At 48.5% G+C, this 26,626-nt stretch overlaps 2 protein-coding genes across 4 annotated transcripts in view; one reads left to right on the top strand and one right to left on the bottom strand.

The window, feature by feature from the left end:
* Positions 1 to 26,626, bottom strand: part of CCDC71 (coiled-coil domain containing 71) — an 80,686-nt gene that overhangs the window by 23,714 nt on the left and 30,346 nt on the right. Inside the window, exon 1 of one of the 3 annotated variants that reach the window (XM_056524751.1) lies at positions 20,779 to 21,025. The exons of 1 other annotated variant lie outside the window; for it this stretch is intronic. In XM_056524751.1, coding sequence (XP_056380726.1) covers positions 20,779 to 20,966 — 188 coding nt within the window. In that variant the 5' untranslated portion in view covers positions 20,967 to 21,025. Of the gene's footprint in view, positions 1 to 20,778; positions 21,026 to 26,626 lie in introns of those variants that run through there. One more of the 3 variants, XM_056524752.1, reaches the window with a different exon arrangement.
* The window catches only part of LOC130275988 (uncharacterized), a 158,013-nt gene continuing 152,317 nt past the window's right edge, over positions 20,931 to 26,626 (top strand). The window contains exon 1 of the mRNA XM_056524756.1: positions 20,931 to 21,065. The gene's annotated coding sequence lies outside the window, so the exon portion shown is untranslated. The remainder of the gene's footprint in view (positions 21,066 to 26,626) is intronic.

The raw sequence follows: 26,626 nt of genomic DNA, 5'->3' as shown, positions 1-26,626 counted from the left end.
GTACGCTGCATAGACGCCGCTATGCAGTGATGTCAGGTGCGTCGCTGCGCACGGGCGTCACTGCGCAGCAGCGTCTATGCAGCGTACTAGGCCGGAGCCTGCCCGGAGTGGAGAAGATGACCCCCGGAGAAGAAGGACAGCCCGGACCGGTTCACCCTCCACCCGGAATGCCGCCGGACACTACAGGAAGGATGGATGGCCCGGACCACCCTGACAGGTAGGGGGAGAGAAGCGGGTGGTGGCGGCGGCCTATGGCACCGCAAAAGCCACTGCAGTGCATTGATTTAAAGCGCCCGCTTTAAATCAATGATCTGCAGCGGTGTCGCGGGGGGATAAATTGCCGATAACTTATACCGGAATATCGGTATAAGTTATCGGCTATCGGCCCTTACCTCCACCAATTATCGGTATCGGCCCTAAAAAAACGGGGGGGGGGGGGGGGGGTTTGTTCTGTCTCAGCCTAGTGGTTGGACCCCCCCGCAATCTGACACTAAGGGGATATGTTTTTTAGGGATCGACCGATTATTGGTATGGCCGATATTATTGGCCGATAATCACGATTTTGGGCATAATCGGTATCGGCAATTACCTTGCCAATAAGCCGATAATGCTCCGCCCCCCACCGCACCGCGACTGCCCCCCCGACCCACCGCACCGCGTCGCACCCCCCACCGTAGTGCTGGGCGGTATAACGGTATGGATTTTTGCCCATACCGCCATACTGGTCGGGCGCCTCCCCCACCCTCCGAGTCAATAAAAAAAAAAAAAAAAAAAATTAAACTTACCCGTAATGGGGGTGGTCCGGGCCATCCATCCTTCCTGTAGTGTCTGGCGGCATTCCGGGTGGAGGGTGAACCGGTCCGGGCTGTCCTTCTCCGGGGGTCATCTTCTCCACTCCGGGCAGGCTCCGGCCTAGTACGCTGCATAGACGCCGCTATGCAGTGATGTCAGGTGCGTCGCTGCGCACGGGCGTCACTGCGCAGCAGCGTCTATGCAGCGTACTAGGCCGGAGCCTGCCCGGAGTGGAGAAGATGACCCCCGGAGAAGAAGGACAGCCCGGACCGGTTCACCCTCCACCCGGAATGCCGCCGGACACTACAGGAAGGATGGATGGCCCGGACCACCCTGACAGGTAGGGGGAGAGAAGCGGGTGGTGGCGGCGGCCTATGGCACCGCAAAAGCCACTGCAGTGCATTGATTTAAAGCGCCCGCTTTAAATCAATGATCTGCAGCGGTGTCGCGGGGGGATAAATTGCCGATAACTTATACCGGAATATCGGTATAAGTTATCGGCTATCGGCCCTTACCTCCACCAATTATCGGTATCGGCCCTAAAAAAACGATATCGGTCGATCCCTAATGTTTTTCAGGACTGGACTACTCCTTTAATGCTCCTCAATAGGGCTTCGGCCACGCAAAAAGGGGGGGGGGGGCTTCATTTGCTTGTTTATTGGCTGATCGCTGGCCCTGTTTGCCAGATAATCACCCTGTGTAATAGGAACAGCATTGTTTGTTAATATGTAAATAAGGTTTAAGTGCCCAGAGGGCATTCCCCAGAACCGCAAGAGCCCAGGGTTGGCCCGCCCATCGCCACTTATTCACCGCTTCCATGCCAGCGGTCAATAAAAGGAGGTAGGCAAGTGTAACTGGGCATGAAGCGGTGAATAAGGGGAGATGGATTGGCTATCCCTGGGCTCTTACTGTGGTGGATTAACAGCGCACTGAACAGTTGAGTGTCATTTACATGTTAAAGGGGTACTCTGGAGACTTTATCTTAGACACTTATCCCCTATCCACAAGATGTGTGGCTGCTGGGACTCTCCAAGATTTTCTGTATGAGTCCGCAGCTATTCCAGCACCCACCAGCATGGATAAGCGCAAGTGACAGCCCACTTAGCCAATCACCAGAGCCAGCGATGTCCCACCTCAGCCAGTGATTGGCGAAGCAGACCAACACTTGCTTTTGTCCAGGAAGGTAGGTGGGGCTTGAGCATATCGAGGGTGAGAAGGTAGCCAGGCTCCATACAGGAGATCGTGGGGGACCCCATCGGTTAGAGACTTTGTTCCCCAAAGTACCCCTTCAACAAAATGGCTAAAGGTCATATTACATAGGCTATTATCGGCCATACAAGTACAGCCATAAACTGATGATCAAGCAAATACTTGTTCATCGGCTTGGGGCTTTTAAAAGAGAAAAAAAATAAAAATAAATAAAGACTATAGAGATACAAAAAATATGCCAGAAGTCCTGTCGAAAAGATTGATCTAGGTGCGGGCTTATTTCTATTCCTGTTTAGCAGCTGACAGGTTGGGTAAGTTCAAATTTCTCAGGGGAGGGGCATATTGAGTTTGAAAGCAAATTAAAAGTTACACCCAACAAATTGTCCAAAACTTTCTACATTGTGAAGAGACATCAGTCTATGGCTGTAGCATTAGGTTAAAGCGGTACTCCAGTGGAAAACAAATTTTCTCAAATCAACTGGTGCCAGAAAGTTAAAACAGATTTGCAAATTACTTCTATTTCTAAATCTTAATTCTTCCAGCTGCTTTATACTCCACAGGAAGTTGTATAGTTCTGTTCAGTCAGACCACAGTGTTTTCTGCTGACACCTCTGTCCATTTCAGGAACTGTCCAGAGTAGGTGCAAATCCCCATAGCAAACCTCTCCTGCTATGGACAGTTCCTGACACGGACAGAGGTGTCAGCAGAGAGCACTGTGGTCAGACTGAAAAGAACTACACAACTGTATGCTGGAGCATACAGCAGCTGAAAAGTACTGGAAGGATTAAGATTTTTAAATAAAAGTAATTTACTATTCTGTTTAACTTTCTGACACCAGTTTAAAAAAAAATAGTTTTCCACTGGAGTGCTCCTTTAACCCCTTAACGACGCAGGACGTAAATGTACGTCCTGGTGATGTGGTACTTGACGCACCAGGACGTACATTTACGTCCTGAGCATAACCGCAGGCATCGGAGCGATGCCGGCATCATGCGCGGCAGGTCCCGGCTGTGGATCGCAGCCAGGGACCTGCCGGTAATGGAGGACACCCGCGATCCCGCGGATGTCCGCCATTAACCCCTCAGATGCCGTGACCAATAGAGATCACGGCATCTGCAGCATCGCGGTCACTTAACAGGATGATCGGATCGCCCGCAGCGCTGCCGCGGCGATCCACTCACCCTGCACGGTAGACGGAGGTCCCCTCACCTGCCTCCGCTGTCTTCCGGGAGTCTTCTGCTCTGATCTGCCTTCCCGCACACGAGAGCAGAAGATGACGAATAGCACTGAACAGGATTAACAGTCGAATGGTTGCTATAAATAGTCCCCTATGGGGACTATAAAGAGTGTAAAAATAAAAGTAAAAGTTGAAAAACCCTCTCCCCCAATAAAAACGTAAATTGTCCCATTTTCCCTATTTTACCTCCAAAAAGTGTAAAAAATTATTTTATATACATATTTGGTATCGCCGCGTGCGTAAATATCCGTACTATTAAAATAAAAATGATCCCGTACAGATTTTTTGGACTACAAATCCCACAATTCCATTTTCCTCCCTCCCACACATCAGCCACCCCACCCATTGAAACATAAATGAGCTGCATCCATTCAAATCAGTGTGGCTTTCAATCAGGGTGCCTACAGCTGTTGCAGATTGATCTCTCTCCCACCAAGTGATCGCTCCACCCATTGAAGCAGACCGGCTCCCCCCGTCATCAGCTGACAAGTGAGTCAGGTCTCGGCCTCATTGGAAGCTGGGAAAAATCTGAGACAGTCATTTTGTATGCTGGTAAAAATAAATATTGCGGTGGAAATCACAGAATTGTGAGAAAACCGTCACACACAGGTACAGACACTATATTATGAACTACACTAACTTTACAGCCCCTGTAGCATAGTCAAATAGAAAAAAATCCTGGAATACCCCTTTAGTGAAAAGTCGTAAAACACCTGTGGGGGTTAAGGCTCACTGGACCCCTTGTTACGTTCCTTGAGGGGTGTGGTTTCCAAAATGGTATGCCATGTGTTGTTTTTTTTTGCTGCTGTTCTGGCACCATAGGGGCTTCCTTAATGCGACATGCCCCCCAAAAACCATTTCAGCAAAATTCACTCTCCAAAATCCCATTGTTGCTCCTTCCCTTCTGAGCCCTCTACTGCGCCCACCGAACACTTGACATACACGAGGCATTTCCTTACGCGAGAGAAATTGGATTACAAATTTTGGGGGGCTTTTTCTCCTATTTCTCCATTTTCCTTTACTTTGCTGCTATCCCTGTGAAACATCTAAAGGGTTAACACACTTACTAAATGTCATTTTGAATACTTTGAGGGGTGTAGTTTTTAAAATGGGGTCATTTGTGGGGTATTTAAATATGAAGGCACTTCAAAACTGAACTGGTCCCTGAAAAATTCAGATTTTGAAAATTTTGTGAAAAAAAATGGGATAATTGCAGCTGAACTTTGAAGCCCAAAAGTAAAAACATGTTAACTTTATGATGCAAACATAATGTAGACATATTGAATATGTGAATCAATATAAAATGTTTTTGGAATGTCTATTTTCCTCACAAGTAGAGAGCTTCAAAGTTAGAAAAATTCAAAATTTTCAATTTTTTCATCAAATTTTGGAGTTTTTCCCCAAGAAATGATGCAACTATCGACAAAAATTTACCACTAACAAAGTAGAATATGTCACAAAAAAAAAAAAAAAAAAAACTCTCGGAATCAGAATGAAAAGTAAAAGGATCCCAGAGTTACAGTGGTCAGATGTGCAAAAAACACTCTGGTCCTTAAGGTGTTAATGTGAGGCACTGGTAGTCTTCCACCTGGTACCCCATGAACAATCGGCTTAAGGCTCAAACACTATTTAAAAATGGAACTTTACACTTATCAGTTTGTACTAAAAATATCCTAACCCTATAAATACTCATCTCTACTAAAGCCCAAAGAAGGGAAGCAATGGGACTTTATATAGGATCATCTGTACTCTAGTCTAGTGTTACCTCCCTTACAGAAGGCCCCATGAAAGTCCATCATACATAGACACTTCATATATGACAGACTGGGATGACCAAACTGAAGGGCAGGAGTTCGCTGGCTTTATCATGAGGAAAATGGCGCAAGCTTGGAGCTGGTGGAGATTTCTATTACAGTGTTTGATCGCTGGCTCTTCCCACCAAACTCCGCCCCCTACATTGCAAGCACCGCCCACTCACACAAGCACCACCTGAACAAATATTTAATTTCCCGAAAACAGCAAAAAGTTGCATCCCACCCAAAAAGGTGACTAATATCAGCCACCCCCCTAATAATTCTGCTTTGTATATGAGGAAACATTCCATATAGGAAAATCTCTACCACCAGGTTTAGGACGTCATATTTAGCAGAAGTGAGGTCAGGTTAGATTTCCATGTGTCAGATCCTATTGTTTCTCATGATAAGCGGTGGCCATGTTTCAGCTGACAGCCACTTATCTCATTTCCCAAACATGACAGTCTAGCAAACATATATCCTTTATCTATAGCTTTCCCTTTAGGTTTAGATAGTGATCAGGTTTCATGATCTCCACAATGAATACGCTAGTGTCATCTACCTGACTAATGGTGATACCGGCCTGTCTAACCGGGACAATGATGTCCGCCCCAGTCATTAAGATGCCTGGATAATAACAGGATTATTACCTCCAGAAGCAAACCATCCAGTCCTTGTCACCTCTCCCCGCCCCCACTGACTTCCCGTTCTCTCAGCACATTCCCTACCATTAGCTAAACATTTTCCAAAACTTGCCAAGAACTGCAAAACTTTAGCAATGACTGACAATGTTTGAGAATGTAAAGAGCAACTTCATCCTTCCTTATAGCGCAGTAAACAGAAAGGGGAGGAGCTAAAGCACTGATGACAATTATCAGGGTTGATGGGAGTTGTAGTTTTACAATTAACTGAGAGGCACGGGAACCCTATCCCACAAAGTACTGGAACAAAAAGGAGTCTCTTTTTTATTTGCTTTTTTGAATGTTTTATGCAAGGGCTTTGTATATCAGAGCGATTAGCAGTATTGGCATTTACAGGCATTTTACGCAAATCAAATCTTTGCTCGCAATTTGAAGCCTTAATGCAAAAAAAAAAAAAAAAAGAAAAACTAAAAACCACATTTAAAAAAGAAAAAAAAAAAAGATTTTTTTTATGATAACTGTCAAATCTCTCTCGTAGGATCCATTGGGGGACACAGAAACCGTGGGTATATCTTGCTGCCACTAGGAGGCGGACACTAGGCATACAAAGAGAAAGTCGGCCCCTCCAGGCAGTATATACCCCGCCTACTGACCCTGAGCTAATCAGTTTAGTCCCAAAAGCAGTAGGAGAGGACAGACAGAAAAAAAAAAAAAAAAAAAACAGCAGGTGTCCAAGTCAGACAAAAAAAAGGGACAGAAAACCGAACCATAGCAACAAACTCAATGGGTCCTCCGAGAAAGATTTTAAGGTAAGCATAGAATTAACCAAAAAAAATAAATAAAAAATCTACTTTTCTCGGTCAGCTCTATTGGAGGGTACACACAGATCATGGGACGTACCAAAGCATTCCCTGGGTGGGAAAAAATACCCAACTCAGAAATAGGGCAGAAAATTGAGCCACTGCCGCCTGCAACACTTTGCGACCGAAACCAGCGTCAGCTGACGAAAATGTGTGCACCTGGTAGAATTTAGTGAAAGTGTGAAAGGACGACCAGGTGGCCACATTACAGACTTGCAAGACCGAAGCCCTATTGCCAAGAAGCCCCAACAGAACGTGCGCAGTCACCCAAAAAAGAGGGACCTTCCCTTTACTACGTTAGGATTCAGAGATGGCAGAACGGATCTACCGTGAAATGATCCCCTTGGATCTGATGAAGATCCAGACAGCTCGAACAATGTCCAGACTATGTAGGGAACGATCCTCACGTTGGATGGAGCCGGACAAAATGAAGTTAGAACGATCTACTCGTTCACGTGAAAGGGGGAAACCACCTTGGGCATGAAGGAGGGGGGCGGCCGAAAAACCACCTTGTCCTGATGAAGGACCAAGAAGGGAGAGCGACAAGAGAGACGCCAGCTCAGAGTCCCTCCTAATTGAGGTAATCACGATGAGGAAGGCGACCTTCCATGAAAGGATGCGAAGAGAGGCATCCCGGAAAGGTTCAAACAGAACATCCCTCCAAAGCGCTAAGCACCAGGTTGAGATCCCAAGGAGGAGTGGGAGACCTGAATGGCGGCGCCGCATGGGCCATATCCTGCAGAAAGGTGCGGACGTGAAAATTGGAAGCCAACTGCCGCTAAAAACAGAATAGTGAGAGCTGACACTTGACCTTTAAGAGAGCTGAGTGCCAAGCGCTAATCGAGACCAGATTGCAAATAAGCAAGAAGGCGTGGAAAGGAAAAAAGGACCGAGGAAACGGACTGAGCCTCTTACCACCTGAAATAAGCCCACCAAGTGCAGCGGTAAATCCTAGCGGAGGAAGGTTTTGACCCCCCCGAGCTCTCAAAAACATGCTTTTAACTGCCGTCAAATGCAGCGACAGTAAACTGGGGTGGCAGAGGGGGACCCCGGGAGAGCAGATCGGGTCGAAACTGGAAGATGCAGTGGTACGTCGGCCGTCGAATTACGTTGGCGTACCACGCATGCCTGGGCCTGTCTGGTGCCACCAGAATGGCAGGAACGTCCTCCGCCTTGAGTTTCCCAAGAACACAGGCAGGAGAGGGAGAGGAAGAAAGAGGAAAGGAAGTTGGAAGGACGGCCACGGGATGACAAGTGCATCCACCGCCAGAGCCAGAGGGTCTCTCGACTTCGCGACAAAGCAAGGAACTTGTCTGTTGTGGAGAGATGCGACGAGATCCACATCGGGGATCTACCAAAGATCGCAGATCTGCGCAAACTCCTCTGGATTGAGAGACCACTTCCACGATTCCGCGGAGGATGCGGCTGAGAAAGTCCGCTTCCCAATTCTCCACACCGAGAACATGGATCGCGGAGAGGGCGGGAACTAGAGTCTCGGCCCAGAGCAGAGTCTTGGAGACCTCCTCCATCGCTGAGTGACTGCGCTTGCCACCCTGGCGATTGCTATATGCCACAGCTGTGGCGTTGTCCGATTGGACGCAAACGGACGACCCTGTAGGAGGACCAGCGATCCCGGACAGTCAGGACCTGAAACACACCACCCCAATCCTGGAGACTGGGATCGGTAGTGAAGACCTGCCAGTGGAGGGGAAGAAATGACCACCCTGGAGAAGGAGGGGAGAGTGGAACTGGGCGAAAGGGACCGCCTCCATGGCCGCCACCATCCGGCCCAGTAACTCCATGCAGAAGCAAATCGGAACAAGAGAGGGGCGCTGTAGGCGACAGACACCCTCCTGCAGGGAGCACCACTTGTCCAACGAAAGACAAACACAGGCGGCTGCCGTGTAGAAAAGGAGACCCAGAAAGACAAGAGACTGTGAGGGAGACCGGTTGGACTTTTCCTGGTTGGTCACCCAACCGAAGGCAGACCGAGTCTGTACCGTAAGATGAAGGCTCTCGTTTTGGGACAAGGACAGGGCTTTGATCAAAAGATTGTCCATGTAAGGGAGGACCAAGATCCCGGGCCTGAAGGATGGCAATCACCACCGCCATGACTTTGGTGAAAACCCTGGGAGCCATAGCTAGGCCAAAAGGAAGAGCCACAAATTGAAAGTGACCCGCAGGGACAGCAAAGCGGAGGAAACTCTGATGGGCAGGGAAAATGGGGATGTGCAGATAGGCATCCCGGATATCCACGGTAGAAGGAAACTCCTGGGGCAGGCAGAGCCCTCTTCTTGGGGTTGACCGAGAGATTAGAGTAGAACCCCGAAAAACACTCCCCTGGAGGAACTGGCACAATCACTCCCTGAGCCACCGCCAAAAAAGGAGGACGACGGGATCGGAAGAAATTATCCCGGGGAAGGGAAGCGAACTCTATCCGGTAACCATCAGATATGACGTCCCAGGAGTCCTGAAACTCTGCTAGCCAAATGTATTTATAAATAAAAAAAAAAATAAAAAAAAAAAAAAAAAGAGAGAGACAGGCGCCCTTCCACCTTCAGGAGGAGGGAGGCTTACGGTTGCCAGACTTGGCTGCAAAACCACCAGAACGGTTATCTGACTTCCAGGAAAGATGTGCCTTGAAAGAAGGGGTAGTGCTGGGCGGTATGACCAAAAATGCATATCACAGTATTTGTGTGTTATGGTGGTTCCACGGTATTTAACAGTATTCCCCCCACGCTGGGGAACTAATCATATGTGACCCACGGGTGCTGCTCCCCCCATCCTCCTGTGATCTGCTGGCGCTTTAAATGAATTTTGATTTCAAGACAGGCCCGGGGGATCTTGGTCTTCCCTTACATGGACGATCTTTTGATCAAAGCTCCGTCCTGGTCCCAAAACTTGGAGAGCCTTCATCTCACGGTACAGACTGTCTGCCTTCGGTTGGGTGATCAACAAGGAAAAGTCCAACCGGTCTCCCTCCCAATCTCCCGTCTTCCTGTGTCTACTTTTTGGACATCGCTGCGGCCGGTGAAACGCTGGTGGCTCTCCGACGTTCCCGTCCCCAGGAAGCAGCATGAAGATTAAAGCGAATAACAGCGAGGCCGATACGAGTGAAACTTTAATTTTGTTTATTTTTGCAGCCCGGGCCCAGGACTATGTAAAATTAATCAGTACAGATGTCCTTTATTAACCATTACCAGCACAGCAGCACGACGGGGCTTTCTGAGATTGGGAGGGCGACCCGATGCAAAGGAACGAAAGGAAGCTGCCTTTCGACGGGAATAGGAGTGGCAAGGTTTGTTCTGCAGCAACAAAACTTACCTCCAGTAGCTTCGGAAATAATTTCATCTAGGCGTTTCCCAAAGAGCCGAGAACGGAGAAAGGTAACTATTAAAGATTTCTTTCAAGCATCATCTGCATCTCACACCTTCAGCCACATGGAGCAACAAATCGCAACCAAGTTACCAGAGGCAAAGGCCGTGCATCGGGTTGACTCCAAGGCCGCTGAACAGAGGAAGTCTCCGGGACGGAACATTCCCTTCATTCACTCCTGCGCCATTATATTCTCCACCTGCGCCATTATAACCTCCCTCACGCCATTATATCCCCCCCTCTGATGGCCCCTGCATCATTTTATTCCCCCCTCCCCTCTGATGCCCCTTGCGTCATTATATCCCCTCCCCCCTCTGATGACCCCTGCATCATTATATTCCCCCCCTCCCCTCTGATGCCCCCTGCGTCATTATATTCCCCCCCTCTCCCCTCTGATGCCCCCTGCGTCATTATATTCCCCCCCTCTCCCCTCTGATGCCCCCTGCGTCATTATATTCCCCCCCCCTCTGATGCCCCCTGCGTCATTATATTCCTCCCCTCTCCCCTCTGATGCCCCTGCGTCATTATATTCCCCCCTCTCCCCTCTGATGCCCCCTGCGTCATTATATTCCCCCCCCCCTCTGATGCCCCCTGCGTCATTATATTCCCCCCTCTCCCCTCTGATGCCCCCTGCGTCATTATATTCCCCCCTCTCCCCTCTGATGCCCCCCGCGTCATATTCCCCCCTCTCCCCTCTGATGCCCCCTGCGTCATTATATTCTCTCCCTTTCCCCTCTGATGCCCCCTGCGTCATTATATTCCCCCCTTTCCCCTCTGATGCCCCCTGCGTCATTATATTCCCCACCTCTCCCCTCTGATGCCCCCTGCGTCATATTCCCCCCTCTCCCCTCTGATGCCCCCTGCGTCATTATATTCCCCCCCACCCCTCTAATGCCCCCTTCGTCATTATATTGCCCCCTCCCCTGATGCCCCGTGTCATTATATTCCCCCCTCTGATGCCCCCTGCGTCATTATATTCCCCCCGTCATTATATTCCCCCCTGCGTCATTATATCCCCCTCCCCTCTGATGCCCCTTGCGTCATTATATCCCCCCCCCCCCCCCGATGCCCCTCGTGTCATATTTCAGTCCAACCCCCTCCGCTGTACCACATTATTTACTAAACCTCCCCTCCTCTCTGATCCCCTGCTACCTGTCTGCCCCCATGTGTGTTCTGGCAGGCTCAGGGGCTCGGCGATCACTGTTGTTGCTGGACCGCATCCTCGGTGCAGACGGAGGGGCGCAAGATGAAAGACGTCATCGCACGCTCCTACGCCGGGACGCTGTCATCCTGCGCGGCTCACTATAGGCTGCAGCGCACAGATGCAGTTTAAAGGAGTTTAGTTACAGGGCAAAACCGATTGTCCCATTATATGTGAATTCTTTAGGCATTTAGCCCTGCTTGCTCGAAGCAGGGCTAAATGCCTGAAGAATTCACCTGCCCGACACCCGGAATTGCATGTTGCGGGAGTCAGACGATACAATTTCCACATCTCTGCACCATTTGGAAAAAATAACTGAAATCAGTTGCTTCCTATAAACATCAATAAGCTTCTCAGCTGGAATGTTGGACCACTTCCTTTGCAAACTACCTACTCCAGGTCTCTCTTATTGGACAGGCGCCTTTTCCCAACAGTAATTTTAAGATCTCTCCACAGGTGTTCAATGGGATTTAGATCTGGACTCATTGCTGGCCACTTCAGAACTCTCCAGCGCTTTGTTGCAATCCATTTCTGGGTGCTTTTTTGACGTATGTTTGGGGTCATTGTCCTGCTGGAAGACCCAAGAGCGCAGACGCAAACCCAGCTTTCTGACACTGGGCTGTACAGTGCAACCCAAAATCTGTGGGTAATCCTCAGATGTCATGATGCCTTGCACACATTCAAGGCACCCAGTGCCAGAGCCAGCAAAACAACCCAAAAACATCATTGAACCTCCCCCCTATTTCACTGTAGGTACTGGGTTCTTTTCTTTGTAGGCCTCATTCCATTTTCGGTAAACAATAGAATGATGTGCTTTACCAAAAAGCTCTATCTTGGTCTCATCTGTCCACAAGACATTTTCCCAGAATGATTTTGGCTTACTGAAGTTCATTTTGACAAAATGTAGTCTTGCTTTTTTATGTCTCTGTCAGCGGTGGGGTCCTCCTGGGTCTCCTGCCATAGAGTTTAATTTCATTTAAATGTCAACGGATAGTTAGCGCTGACACTGATGCTCCCTGAGCCTGCAGGACAGCTAACATATCTTTGGAACTTGTTTGGGGCTGCTTATCCACCATCCGGACTATCCTGAATTGACATTTCATCAATTTTTCTCTTCCGTCCACTCCCAGGGAGATTAGCTACTGTGCCATGGGCTGCAAAATTCTTGATAATGTTGCGCACTGTGAACAAAGGCAAATTTAGAACTCTGGAGATGGACTTGTAACCTTAAAGAGTAGCTCCCACGATCTGTTTTTCGCTTTCTTCTGTCCCTACCTATTGTTAATCTATCCCTAACCCCCTCCCTGCCTTTAAAAAAATAAATAATTTTCTTCAACTCACAAAGTCGTCATCATCTCTTCTTTATTGCTGCGCTGTCCTCTCCCGGAAGCCGGCATCCCCAGCAGGCGTGAGGTCACTGACGCCTGCTGGGCGCCGACTTCCACCCTCACTTCATCTATGCTGCACTCCTGTCGGCACTGATAACTAGTGTGCACGTCTCCACTGCACTTTACATGCCGGGGGCAGGGATGGGCTGCACGCGAATCTAAGCAGCCAATGCGCACAGCCCTGGCGATCACTGCGCACACTTGTCTGATTGACAGGCAGGGAGTGGGCGCAGCCTGAATGAATTAGGACAGATTGCCCGGCCAGCATCGGTCCGAATTCAGGTGTGACGTCACGCCAGGCTGCAGCCGGCCACTAGGAGGGAGACCCCTAGCGGCCGGTTTTCAAATGTAAAATACACCATGTTAATGAAAAAAAAAAAAAATAATAATAATAATAATGAAACTATATTAGAGATATATTGTAGTACATAAGTACTACAACATTAAAAAAATAAAATAAAAAAGTTGCTGACAGTGCCCATTTAAGATTGTTGATATTTTTCCAAAATTTTGGTTCTCAAGTCCTCAGGCAGCTCTCTTCTCTTTCTGTTGTCCATGCTTAGTGTGGCACAAACACACACACACACACAATGCAAAGATTAAGTGAACTTCTCTCCTTTTTATCTGCTTTCAGGTGTGGTTTTTATATTGCCCACACCTGTTACTTGACCCAGGTGAGTTTAAAGGAGCATCACATGCTTGAAACAATCTTATTTATCCACAATTTTGAAAGGGTGCCAATAATTTTGTTCAGCCCATTTTTGGAGTTTGGTGACATTATGTCCAATTTGCTTTTTTTTACTCCCTTTTTTGGTTTAGTTTCTATACACACAAAGGGAATAAACGTGTATAGCAAAACATGAAAAATTTCAGGGGTGCCAACATTTACGGCCATGACTGTAGAGCTAGTAAGAAATAGTCAGCGAATAGTCTCACCCAGGTCCTGTGTCCTGAGAAGCAGGCTGTAGGTATCCTGAAGCCGGAGCTGAAGAGGCAGGGAGCAGCTAAAGTGATATGGTCTGCAGAGCAGAAGAGAAGGAAGGGGAGGAGTAAACTGCACTGTCCAGAGAAAGTGCATCCGCACCAGGACAGACCCCATTGGAGGAGGAGAGGGAGGAGTACAGAAGATGCAAAGCAAAGAACAGCGCAGAGCAACTATTGGCCGGTAGCAGGAGGAGGCTCCGCCAGAGCGCCTAAATGCGGGGCAGAGTTAAGTCCAGTACCTGGCCGCAGTTTCAATTAATCATCTGCCCACCACGCGTCCTGCCTGAGCGAGCAGGCGAAAGTGAAAGTAAAAAAAGAGCCGGCAGCGTGACCGCAGCCCAGCTGACAGGAACTGCGGTCGGCGCACCAGAAAAAGAAAACAAGCTGCTCAGGCCAGGAATAGTAAGCAATGTCGGGAAGGGAAGCTGCCCCGCGATCCCCAGAGCCCCAGTAATGCTGATAGAAAAGCACTACTGTCCTTCACAATTAAAAAAAAATTAAAAAGATCAAAACTTCCCATGGGGCTCCAGGTATAAGGGGCTCCCCAAATGCAAGGTTAGAAGGCTAAACAGCCTGGGAAAGATGAGGGAAGGGGGGGGGATATACTCACCCTGTATACAACCACTCTCACCTAAGATGTCTTCAGCCAGCTATGGACACCTGCGTCATGTCAGGCTAAGACAGCGGGACGAGCAGGGAAGATCGGAGGACACGGACCCAAGGTGCAACCCCAGGTGCTGGCTGTTGGCGGGAAGGGGTTGACGGTGCATACTCTATGCCCTGTGCCCCTTAGCAGCATATAGGGGAACAGGTAGCACCATGCTCCTGAACCCCCACCTAAAAACAAGAAAAAAAAAAAATAAAATAACCTAAACACAGGCCCTAGCTATAAAATAAAAAGAAGACCAGGTCTAGAGAACTCCAGACCTGTGTCTGCCTCCTACTGACACTAAGCTAAAACTGATGTCCGTAGGACTAAGGATTAACTGGATTACTGTCTGTAGGTGGGGTATATCCTGCCAGGAGGGACAGACTTTCTTTTTGTTGCCTAGTGTCAGAAAGATATACCCACGGTCTCTGTGTCCCCCAATGGAGCTGACCGAGAATTTATTAGAGGCTAAATGGGCCAAAACAACCATCACACACTTTATGGTTTTAAGGGCCATGTCCTTGTAGAAGACACAGGGAGATGATAAATAAGGTAATAAAAAAATAAAAAGCATGCTGGGAGTTGTAGTTTTGCAACAGCTGAAGGCACCCTGGTTGGAAAACACTGTTCTAGATGTTAACAGGGCGTTGCAGTTACGCATCTGGAGAACCACAGATGAAGACCACTGTACTGCAACATTCCATGAACATCTGGAACCTTAGGGTCTGCACACTGCGGAAATTCCAATGCAGCAGCCCCCTATTGTTTCAAATGTATACTGCTGCAACGTTCGCAGTGCAGAATTTCACAAAAATTCTGGACTTCAGCAGAATTGGTTTGTGATTGTGTTGTTGTCTATGGAGACATGCTTGCCCGAGTAGTCCTTGTGCCGTCTGATTCAGTCAGCAGACAGAATCTGCGCCAGAAATATCAGTGTGGAGATCCGTAGTGTAAATGGGCACTTAACCCCTTCCCTCGGAGATTTCTCATTTTTTTCATTTTTGTTTTTTTCCTCCTCACCTTCTAAAAATCATAACACTTTCAATTTTTCACCTAAAAATCCACATGAGGGCTTATTCTTTGCGCCAACAATTTTACTTTGTAATACCATTAACAGGGTCTACGGCGAAACCAGAAAAAAAATTGTGGGGCAAAATTGAAAAAAAAGCCACTTTGTAATTTTTAGCAGCTTCCGTTTCTATGCAGTGCAGTTTTTGGTAAAAATTGCACCTAATATTTATTCTGTAGGTCCATACGGTCACAAGTATACCCAATTTATACAGGTTTGATTTTATTTTACTACTAAAAAAAAAAAAAAAAAAAAAAAAAAAAAAAAAAAAAATGATAACTACATGCACCATAATTAATATGCTGAAAAAATTTCAATTTCTGACCCCTGTAACTTTTTTTATTTTTCCGTATAAGGGGCGGTATGAGAGCGAATTTTTTGCGCCGTGATCTGAAGTTTTATCTGTACCATTTTTGTTTTGATCGAACGTTTTCATCACTTTTTATTCATTTTTTTTTTATGGTATAGAAAGTGACCAAAAATACGCTATTTGGGACTTTGGAATTTTTTTACGTCTACGCCATTGATCGTGCGGTTTAATTATATATTGTTATAGTTCGGACATTTATGCACGTGGCGATACCACATATGTTTATTTTTATTTACAGTTTTTCTTTTGGGAAAAGGGGGGTGATTTGGACTTTTATTAGGGAAGGGGTTAAATCACATTTATTATCTTATTTTTCTCCCTTTTTTTTTCTTTGCAATGTTATAGCTCCCATAGGGGACTATAACATTGCACACACTGACTCCCTACAATGATCACTGCCATGCAATAGCATGGCATTGATCAGTGTTCTCGCCGCTCGACTGCTCCTGCCTGGATCTCAGGCATGGAACAGTCATTTGCCAATCGGACACGCAGGAGGCAGGTAGGGATCCTCCTTGCACAGCACCGAAGAGCACCACTGAGCTAATCGGCAACGTATACTTTAGCTGTAGAAAAGGGTTAAAGGAGTAGTCCAGTGGTGATTCAGTGGTGAGCAACTTATCCCCTATCCTAAGGATAGGGGATAAGTTGCAGATCGCGGGGGGTCCGACCCCTGGGGCCCCCCGCGATCTCCTGTACGGAGCCCCGACAGCCCGCTGGAAGAGGGCGTGTCGACCTCCGCACGAGGCGGCGGCCGACACGCCCCCTCAATACAACTCTATGGCAGAGCCGAAGCGCTGCCTTCGGCAATCTCCGGCTCTGCCATAGAGATGTATTGAGGGGGCGTGTCGGCCGCCGCCTCGTGCGGGGGTCGACACCCGCTATCTCGGCGGAGAGCCGGGGCCCCGTACAGAGAGATCGCAGGGGGCCCCAGCGGTCGGACCCCCCGCGATCTCAAACTTATCCCCTATCCTTAGGATAGGGGATAAGTTTTTCACCACTGGACTACCCCTTTAATGCCAGATATCAGCCCGATCGGCGATGTCCGGCATTAGCCGTGGGTCCTGTTGCCTATAGCAACCGGGATCCACTGGGTAGAATGCGCACAAGGAACGTCCATTTGCGGCAAGGGGATAAAGGGGTACTCCGGTAGGGAAACATTTTTTTTTTTTTCTAAACTGGTGCCAGAAAGTTAAACAGTAGAGATGAGCGAAGTTACAGTAATTCCATTTGTCACGAACTTCTCGGCTCGGCAGATGCTGACTTTAGCCTACATAAATGAGTTCAGCTTTCAGGTGCTCCGGTGGGCTAGAAAAGGTGAATACAGTCCTAGGAGAGAGTCTCCAGCCCACCGGAGCACCTGAAAGAGTCTCCTAGGACTGTATCCACCTTTTCCAGCCCACCTGAGCACCTGAAAGCTGAACTAATTTATGCAGACTGAAGTTATCAACTGCCGAGCAGAGAAGTTTGTGACGAATCGAATCACTAACTTCGCTCATCTCTATTAAACAGATTTGTAGATTACTTCTATTAAAAATTCTTAATCCTTCCAGTATTTATTAGCGGCTGTATACTACAGAGGAAATTCTTTTCTATTTGAATTTATTTTCTGTCACGACCACAAGTGCTCTCTGCTGACACCTCTGTCCATGTCAGGAACTGTCCAGAGCAGCATGTGTTTGCTAAGGGGATTTTCTCCTGCTCTGGAGGTGTCAGCAGAAAAGAAATCCAAAAAGAAAATAAATTTCCTATGTAGTCTACAGCCGCTAATAAGTACTGGAAGGATTAAGAATTTTTTTTTAATACAAGTCATGTACAAATCTGTTTAACTTTCTGGCATCAGTTGATGATATAAAAAAAAAAAAAAGTTTTCCACTGGAGTACCCCTTTAAAGATATTCAAAGAATGTTGGCTGTCCAGGCATATTGGAAGTTGTAGTTTACCAACAACTAAAGTCTCAAATGTTTGAGACCACTTGAAATCATGAGGCAGAACATGCCAGTTTTATTCAAGAATTAAAGGGGTTATTCACCATAAGGTGATTTTAGTACGTACCTGGCAGACAGTAATGGACATGCTTAGGAAGGATCTGCACTTGTCTTGGGGCTAAATGGCTATGTCATGAGATTACCATAACACCGTGGCTAGCTTTTGGGAACTGGTATTTCCTGTTGGACTTTTTTTTTTTTTACTACAAATCCCATTTTCCTCCCTCCCACACATCAGCCACCCCACCCATTGAAACATATGAGCTGCATCCATTCAAAAGACCTGTGGTTTTCAATCAGGGTGCCTACACAGGGTCGCTCCAACTAGAGATGAGCGAACTTACAGTAAATCCGATTCGTCACAAACTTCTCGGCTCGGCAGTTGATGACTTATCCTGCATAAATTAGTTCCGCTTTCAGGTGCTCCGGTGGGCTGGAAAAGGTGGATACAGTCCTAGCAAAGAGTCTAAAGCCCACCGGAGCACCTGAAAGCTGAACTAATTTATGCAGGATAAGTCATAAACTGCCGAGCCGAGAAGTTCGTGACCAATCGAATTTACTGTAAGTTTGCTCATCTCTGGCTCTGACCATTGAAGCAGACAGGCTCCCTGTCATCAGCTGACTAGTGAGTCAGGTGTCTGCCGCATTGCAACCTGGGAAAAATCTGAGACAACAGTCATTTTGTATGCTGTTAAAAATAAATATTGGAGTGAAAATCACAGAAGAATTGTGAGGAAACCGTCACACACAGGTACAGACACTATATTATGAACTACACTAAATGTATAGCCCCTGTAGAATAGTCAAACAAAATTCCTGGAATATCCCTTTAACCCCTTAAGGACGCAGGACGTAAATGTACGTCCTGGTGCGGTGGTACTTAATGCACCAGGACGTACATTTACGTCCTGTACATAACCGCGGGCATCTGAGCGATGCCCGTGTCATGCGCGCCTGATCGGAGCCAGGGACCTGCCGGCAATGGCCGACGCCCGCGATCTCGCGGGCGGCCGCCATTAACCCCTCAGGTGCCGGGATCAATACAGATCCCGGCATCTGCGGCAGTGCACGATTTCAATGAACGATCGGATCGCCCCTGCAGCGCTGCTGCGGGGATCCGATCATTCAGAACGCCGCACGGAGGTCCCCTCACCTTTCTCCGTCCGGCTCCCGGCGTCTTCTGCTCTGGTCTGAGATCGAGCAGACCAGAACAGAAGATCGCCGATAACACTGATCTGTTCTATGTCCTATACATAGAACAGATCAGTATTAGCAATCATGGTATTGCTATGAATAGTCCCCTATGGGGACTATTCAAGTGTAAAAAAAAAATTTTTTTTTTTATTTAAAAGTAAAAAAAATGTGAAAAATCCCCTCCCCCAATAAAAAAAGTAAAAATGTCCGTTTTTTCCTATTTTACCCCCAAAAAGCGTAAAAAATACATTTTATAGACATATTTGGTATCGCCGCGTGCGTAAATGTCCGAACTATTAAAATAAAATGTTATTGATCCCGTACGGTGAACGGCGTGAATGGAAAAAATAAAAAGTCCAAAATTGCAACTTTTTTAATACATTTTATTTAAAAAAAAAATTATAAAAAATGTATTAAAAGTTTTTTATATGCAAATGTGGTATAAAAAAAAAGTACAGATCATGGCGCAAAAAATGAGCCCCCATACCGCTGCTTATACGGAAAAATAAAAAAGTTAGAGGTCATCAAAATAAAGGGATTATAAACGTACCAATTTGGTTAAAAAGTTTGTGATGTTTTTTAAGCGCAACAATAATAGAAAAGTAAGTAATAATGGGTATCATTTTAATCGTATTGACCCTCAGAATAAAGAACACATGTCATTTTTACCATAAATTGTACGGCGTGAAAACAAAACCTTTCAAAATTAGCAAAATTGCGTTTTTAGTTTTAATTTCCCCACAAAAAGTGTTTTTTGGTTGCGCCATACATTTTATGATATAATGAGTGATGTCATTACAAAGGACAACTGGTCGCGCAAAAAACAAGTCCTCATACTAGTCTGTGGATGAAAATATAAAAGAGTTATGATTTTTAGAAGGCGAGGAGGAAAAAATGAAAACGTAAAAATTAAATTGTCTGAGCCTTAAGGCCAAAATTGGCTGAGTCCTTAAGGGGTTAAGTCTGGGTCGTATATACCGAAAACTATGACCACGGTACACACAAGACAGGGGCTTAGATGGAGAGTATAGTGCTTGGCTACCCATAGACAACACAAGGAGCGGTGGTCAAGTATATGCAATGCTGCCCACATTAAAATGGGAGATTTGGGGGGGGCGCCATCCCTCAAGATCACTGGACTCCCCCAGTCAGTCAAGTGATAAGTTACCATGGGGGTACATTCCCCAAAAGACAAGACACCCCCATGCATCAATGTTCACAAGAGGGTGAAGTTATCTACAGGTGGGGGTGTTCACCTCCCAGCAGGTATCTTCTCACTGGTTATGGGGCAGTTAAAGGGGTACTCCACTGGGCAGCGATCGGAAGTAAATATTCCGAACACTTTTTTCGCGCTTCAGCGCGAAAACAGCGTTCTGAATGCTGGCCAGTGGAGTACCCCTTTAAGTAACAACCAGTCCCAATACTATAACAAGACCAGAGAATGCCCAGGAGCCTGGCCACCAATGCTGCACAGACGTTTCCCACTGACTTTTGGGTCATTTTCCATACAAGTTATTATTTTGAGGCCAACAGAAGTAAAGTGACTACAGTCACCAAAGATGGCTGCCAATGGACTAAAGCCAATAATGATAAGAAGCCATGGTGCAGTGTAGACCACATCCTGAAGGAAGAGTGTGCTCTATGCTGCCATCTAGTGGACGCAGCATCCCTGTAAGTCAATGCTCTGTCCCTTTAAGAGCCTTAAATCTCATTGACAATAATATGACAATAGGTCACGGCTGGAGTTGCCCTTTAAGGAATTACTTGTTGAGCAATTGTAGGTTCTCTAAGGACTATACATTATCTATACATTATAGGTCTATAGTAAGTACACACAGAGTGCCATAGATATCTATATGTACAGTGATGGAAGGTATAGAGGGCAGCCACAGAGCACTGTACACACACAAGCGGCCGCCGTCTGTCTGGAGAGGAGGGAGGCGGCTCCTGATGATCCGGTATGTGGTGGGGGACGGGCCCCTCCCCGTTCGCGCAGCCCCCACCCCTCCGCCTCTTCCCCTCCCGTACCTGCTCGGGATGCGCCGCCACCACCGCTCCGGTGTTTTCCTCCTCCTCCGCTCGGGTACCGTCTCTCGCTCCCCCTGGTGACACCCCAGCACGGCCTCCGCCGCTCTACACAAAAAATGGCCGCCCCGCTGAGCACCGGAAATGCCGTTTCGCTTCCGCCCGAGCCTATGCCGCCCCCCAACGTCCATGGCGGGTAATAACGCCTCCGACGCGTCCCAGTGCAGGGTGAGTGGCCCTGCGAGCGCCACCTGCTGGACGACCCGGAGCTGTCACATAGCGCACGTACTGTGAGTCCCGCCCCCACACACTGGAGCTACGGCTGGGGGCAGGGAAGGGCTGGAGCTCTAGTGCCCTTCATGGTGGTGACAATAGACAATACTAGAGAGAGAGCAGCAGCCATGAATGGTACCACACAGATAGATTTTACTATACAGTGGTGTGCTTCATGGATGGGTTCATTGGGAGCTACAGGACTGGAATACTGGGGATTGTCACACTCTTTCAAGGGAATCTCTAAAATGTCACCAACCATCTCCTCATATAGGGTTGTCACCTGGGAGTCCTCATATGGAGGTGTTACCTGGGAGTCCTCAGATAGAGGTGTTTCCTGGGAGTCCTCATACAGGGGTGTCCCCTGGGAGTCCTCATACATGGGTGTCATCTGGGAGTCCTCATATGGAGGTGTTACCTGGGAGTCCTCATACATGGGTGTCACCTGGGAGTCCTCATACAGGGGTGTCACCTGGGAGTCCTCATACAGGGGTGTCAGCTGGGAGTCCTCATACAGGGGTGTCACCTGGGAGTCCTCATACACGGGTGTTACATGGGAGTCCGCATACATGAGAGAGAGCAGCAGCCATGAATGGTACCACACAGATAGATTTTACTATACAGTGGTGTGCTTCATGGATGGGTTCATTGGGAGCTACAGGACTGGAATACTGGGGATTGTCACACTCCTTCAAGGGAATCTCTAAAATGTCACCAACCATCTCCTCATATAGGGTTGTCACCTGGGAGTCCTCATATGGAGGTGTTACCTGGGAGTCCTCAGATAGAGGTGTTTCCTGGGAGTCCTCATACAGGGGTGTCCCCTGGGAGACCTCATACATGGGTGTCATCTGGGAGTCCTCATATGGAGGTGTTACCTGGGAGTCCTCATACATGGGTGTCACCTGGGAGTCCTCATACAGGGGTGTCAGCTGGGAGTCCTCATGCATGGGTGTCACCTGGGGTCCTCATACTGGGGTGTCACCTGGGTTCCTCATACATGGGTGTCACCTGGGGTCCTCATACAGGGGTGTCACCTGGGACTCCTCATACAAGGGTGTTACCTAAGACTCATACAAGGGTGTTACCTGGGACTCCTCATACATAGGGTGTCACCTGGGAGTCCTCATACAGGGATGTCAACTGGGAGTCCTCATGCAGGGGTGGCACCTGGGAGTCCTCATACAGGGGTGGCACCTGGGAGTCCTCATACAGGGGTGTCACCTGGGAGTCCTCATACAGGGGTGTCACCTGGGAGTCCTCATACATGGGTGTCACCTGGGAGTCCTCATACACGGGTGTTACATGGGAGTCCGCATACATGAGAGAGAGCAGCAGCCATGAATGGTACCACACAGATAGATTTTACTATACAGTGGTGTGCTTCATGGATGGGTTCATTGGGAGCTACAGGACTGGAATACTGGGGATTGTCACACTCCTTCAAGGGAATCTCTAAAATGTCACCAACCATCTCCTCATATAGGGTTGTCACCTGGGAGTCCTCATATGGAGGTGTTACCTGGGAGTCCTCAGATAGAGGTGTTTCCTGGGAGTCCTCATACAGGGGTGTCCCCTGGGAGTCCTCATACATGGGTGTCATCTGGGAGTCCTCATATGGAGGTGTTACCTGGGAGTCCTCATACATGGGTGTCACCTGGGAGTCCTCATACAAGGGTGTCAGCTGGGAGTCCTCATGCATGGGTGTCACCTGGGGTCCTCATACTGGGGTGTCACCTGGGTTCCTCATACATGGGTGTCACCTGGGGTCCTCATACAGGGGTGTCACCTGGGACTCCTCATACAAGGGTGTTACCTAAGACTCATACAAGGGTGTTACCTGGGACTCCTCATACATAGGGTGTCACCTGGGAGTCCTCATGCAGGGGTGGCACCTGGGAGTCCTCATACAGGGGTGGCACCTGGGAGTCCTCATACAGGGGTGTCACCTGGGAGTCCTCATACAGGGGTGTCACCTGGGAGTCCTCATACATGGGTGTCACCTGGGAGTCCTCATACACGGGTGTTACATGGGAGTCCGCATACATGAGAGAGAGCAGCAGCCATGAATGGTACCACACAGATAGATTTTACTATACAGTGGTGTGCTTCATGGATGGGTTCATTGGGAGCTACAGGACTGGAATACTGGGGATTGTCACACTCCTTCAAGGGAATCTCTAAAATGTCACCAACCATCTCCTCATATAGGGTTGTCACCTGGGAGTCCTCATATGGAGGTGTTACCTGGGAGTCCTCAGATAGAGGTGTTTCCTGGGAGTCCTCATACAGGGGTGTCCCCTGGGAGACCTCATACATGGGTGTCATCTGGGAGTCCTCATATGGAGGTGTTACCTGGGAGTCCTCATACATGGGTGTCACCTGGGAGTCCTCATACAGGGGTGTCAGCTGGGAGTCCTCATGCATGGGTGTCACCTGGGGTCCTCATACTGGGATGTCACCTGGGTTCCTCATACATGGGTGTCACCTGGGGTCCTCATACAGGGGTGTCACCTGGGACTCCTCATACAAGGGTGTTACCTAAGACTCATACAAGGGTGTTACCTGGGACTCCTCATACATAGGGTGTCACCTGGGAGTCCTCATACAGGGATGTCAACTGGGATTCCTCATGCAGGGGTGGCACCTGGGAGTCCTCATACAGGGGTGGCACCTGGGAGTCCTCATACATGGGTGTCACCTGGGAGTCCTCATAAATGGATGTCTCCTGGGAGTCCTCATACATGGGTGTTACCTGGGAGTCCTTATACACGGGTGTCAACTGGGAGTCCCCATACACGGGTGTCACTTGGAGTCCTCATACATGGTGTCACCTGAGAGTCCTCATACACGGGTGTCACCTGGGAGTCCTCATACAGGGGTGTCACCTGGGAGTCCCCATACACGGGTGTCACCGGAGAATCCTCATACATGGGTGTCACCTGGGAGTCCGCATACATGGGTGTCACCTGGGAGTCCTCATACAGGGGTGTCACCTGGGAGTCCTTATACACGGGTGTCCCCTGGGAGTCCTCATACACGGGTGTCACCTGGGAGTCCTCATACAGGGGTGTCACCTGGGAGTCCCCATACAGTGGTGTCACCTGGGAGTCCCCATACACAGGTGTCACCGGAGAATCCTCATACAGGGGTGTCACCTGGGATCCTCATACATGGGTGTCACCTGGGACTCCTCATTCATGGGTGTCACCTGGGACTCCTCATTCATGGGTGTCACCTGGAAGTCCGCATACATGGGTGTCACCTGGGAGTCCGCATACACGAGTGTCACCTGGGACTCCTCATTCATGGGTGTCACCTGGAAGTCCGCATATATGGGTGTCACCTGGGAGTCCGCATACACGAGTGTCACCTGGGGTCCTCATACATAGGTGTCACCTGGGAGTCCTCATACATGGGTGTTACCTGGGAGTCCTTATACACGGGTGTCAACTGGGAGTCATCATACACGGGTGTCACTTGGAGTCCCCATACACGGGTGTCACTTGGAGTCCTCATACATGGTGTCACCTGAGAGTCCTCATACAGGGGTGTCACCTGAGAGTCCTCATATATGGGTGTCACCTGGGAGTCCTCATGCATGGGTGTCAACTGGGAGTCCTCATACATAAGAGTCACCTGTGAGTCCTCATACATGGGTGTCATGTGGGTGTCCTCATACATGGGTGTCACCTGGGAGTCCGCATACACGAGTGTCACTTGCAAGTCCTCATACAGGAGTGTCACCTGGGAGTCCTCGTATATGGCTTTCACCAGCGAGTTCACATACAGGGGTGTCACCTGGGAGTCCTCATACATAAGAGTCACCTGTGAGTCCTCATACATGGGTGTCATGTGGGAGTCCTCATACATGGGTGTCACCTGGGAGTCCACATACACGAGTGTCACTTGCAAGTCCTCATACAGGAGTGTCACCTAGGAGTCCTCATACATGGGTGTCACCTGGGAATCCTCATACAGAGGTGTCACCTGGGAGCCCTCCTATATTGGTGTCACTTTGAAATCCTCATACAGGGGTGTCACTTTGGAGTCCTCATACATGGGTGTCACCTGGGAGTACTCACACAGGGGTTTCACCTGAGAGTCCTCATACAGAGGTGTTACTTTGGAGTCCTCATACACGGGTATCGCCTGAGAGTCTTCATACAGAGGTGTCACCTGTGAGTCCTTATACAGAGGTGGCACCTGGGAGTAGTCATACATGGGTGTTATCTTGAAGTCCTCATACAGGGATGTCACCTGAGAGTGCTCATACACAGGCATCACCTGGGAGTCAGCATACACGGTTGTCACCTGGGAGTCCTCATATATGGCTTTCACCTGGGTGTCCTCATACACGGGTGTCACCTGGGAGTCCTCATACACGTGAATCACCTGGAAGTCCTCATACAGTAGTGTCACCAGAGAGTCCTCATACAGGGGTGTCACCGGGTAGTCCTCATACAAGGGTGTCCCCTGGGAGTCCTTATAGATCATGTCACCTGGGAGTCCTCATACAGTGGTGTCACCTGGGAGGTATCATACAAAGGTGTTACCTGGGAGTTCTTATACAGGATGTCACCTGGGAGTCCTTATATGTGGCAGTCTCCTGGGAGTCCTCATACAGGAGTGTAAGCTGGGAGTCCTCATACATGGGTGTCACCTGGGAGTCCTTATATACTGTATGGGTGTCACCTTGGAGTCCTTATATATGGGTGTCACCTGGGGTCCTCATACTTGTGTGTCACCTGGGAGTCCTCATACATGGGTGTCACCTGAGAGTCCTCATACATGGGTGTCACCTGGGAATCCTTATACAGGGATGTCACCTGGTAGTCCTCATACAAGGGTGTCCCCTGGGAGTCCTTATAGATGGTGTTACCTGGGAGTCCTCATACAAGGGGTGTCACCTGGGAGGTATCATACAAAGGTGTTACCTGGGAGTTCTTATACATGATGTCACCTGGGAGTCCGTATATATGGCAGTCTCCTGGGAGTCCTCATACAGGAGTGTCAGCTGGGAGTCCTCATACATTGGTGTCACCTGGGAGTCCTTATATATGGGTGTCACCTTGGAGTCCTTATATATGGGTGTCACCTGGGAATCCTCATACAGAGGTGTCACCTGGCAGTACTCATACAGAGGTGTCACCTGGGAGTCAGCATATACGGGTGTCACCTGGGAGTCCTCATAGAGGGATGTCATCTGGGAGTCCTCATACAGGGGTGTCACTTGAGAGTCCTCATACACAGGCATCACCTGGCAGTCAGCATATATATGGGTGTCACCTGGGAGTCCTCATATATGGCTGTCACCTGGGAGTCCTCAGACATGGGTGTCAACTGGGAGTCCTCGTACACGGGAATAACCTGGAAGTCCTGATACAGTAGTGTCACCAGGTAGTCCTCATACAGGGGTGCCACCTGGTAGTCCTTATACAAGGGTGTACTGGGAGGTATCATACAAAGGTGTTACCTAGGAGTCCTTATACATTATGTCACCTGGGAGTCCTTATTTGTGGCAGTCTCCTGGGAGTCCTCATACATAGGTGTCACCTGGGAATCCTCATACAGAGGT

Source organism: Hyla sarda, chromosome 6 (assembly GCF_029499605.1).
Source record: "Hyla sarda isolate aHylSar1 chromosome 6, aHylSar1.hap1, whole genome shotgun sequence".
NCBI lineage: Eukaryota > Metazoa > Chordata > Amphibia > Anura > Hylidae > Hyla > Hyla sarda.
This window is presented reverse-complemented; position numbering and strand designations above follow the sequence as displayed.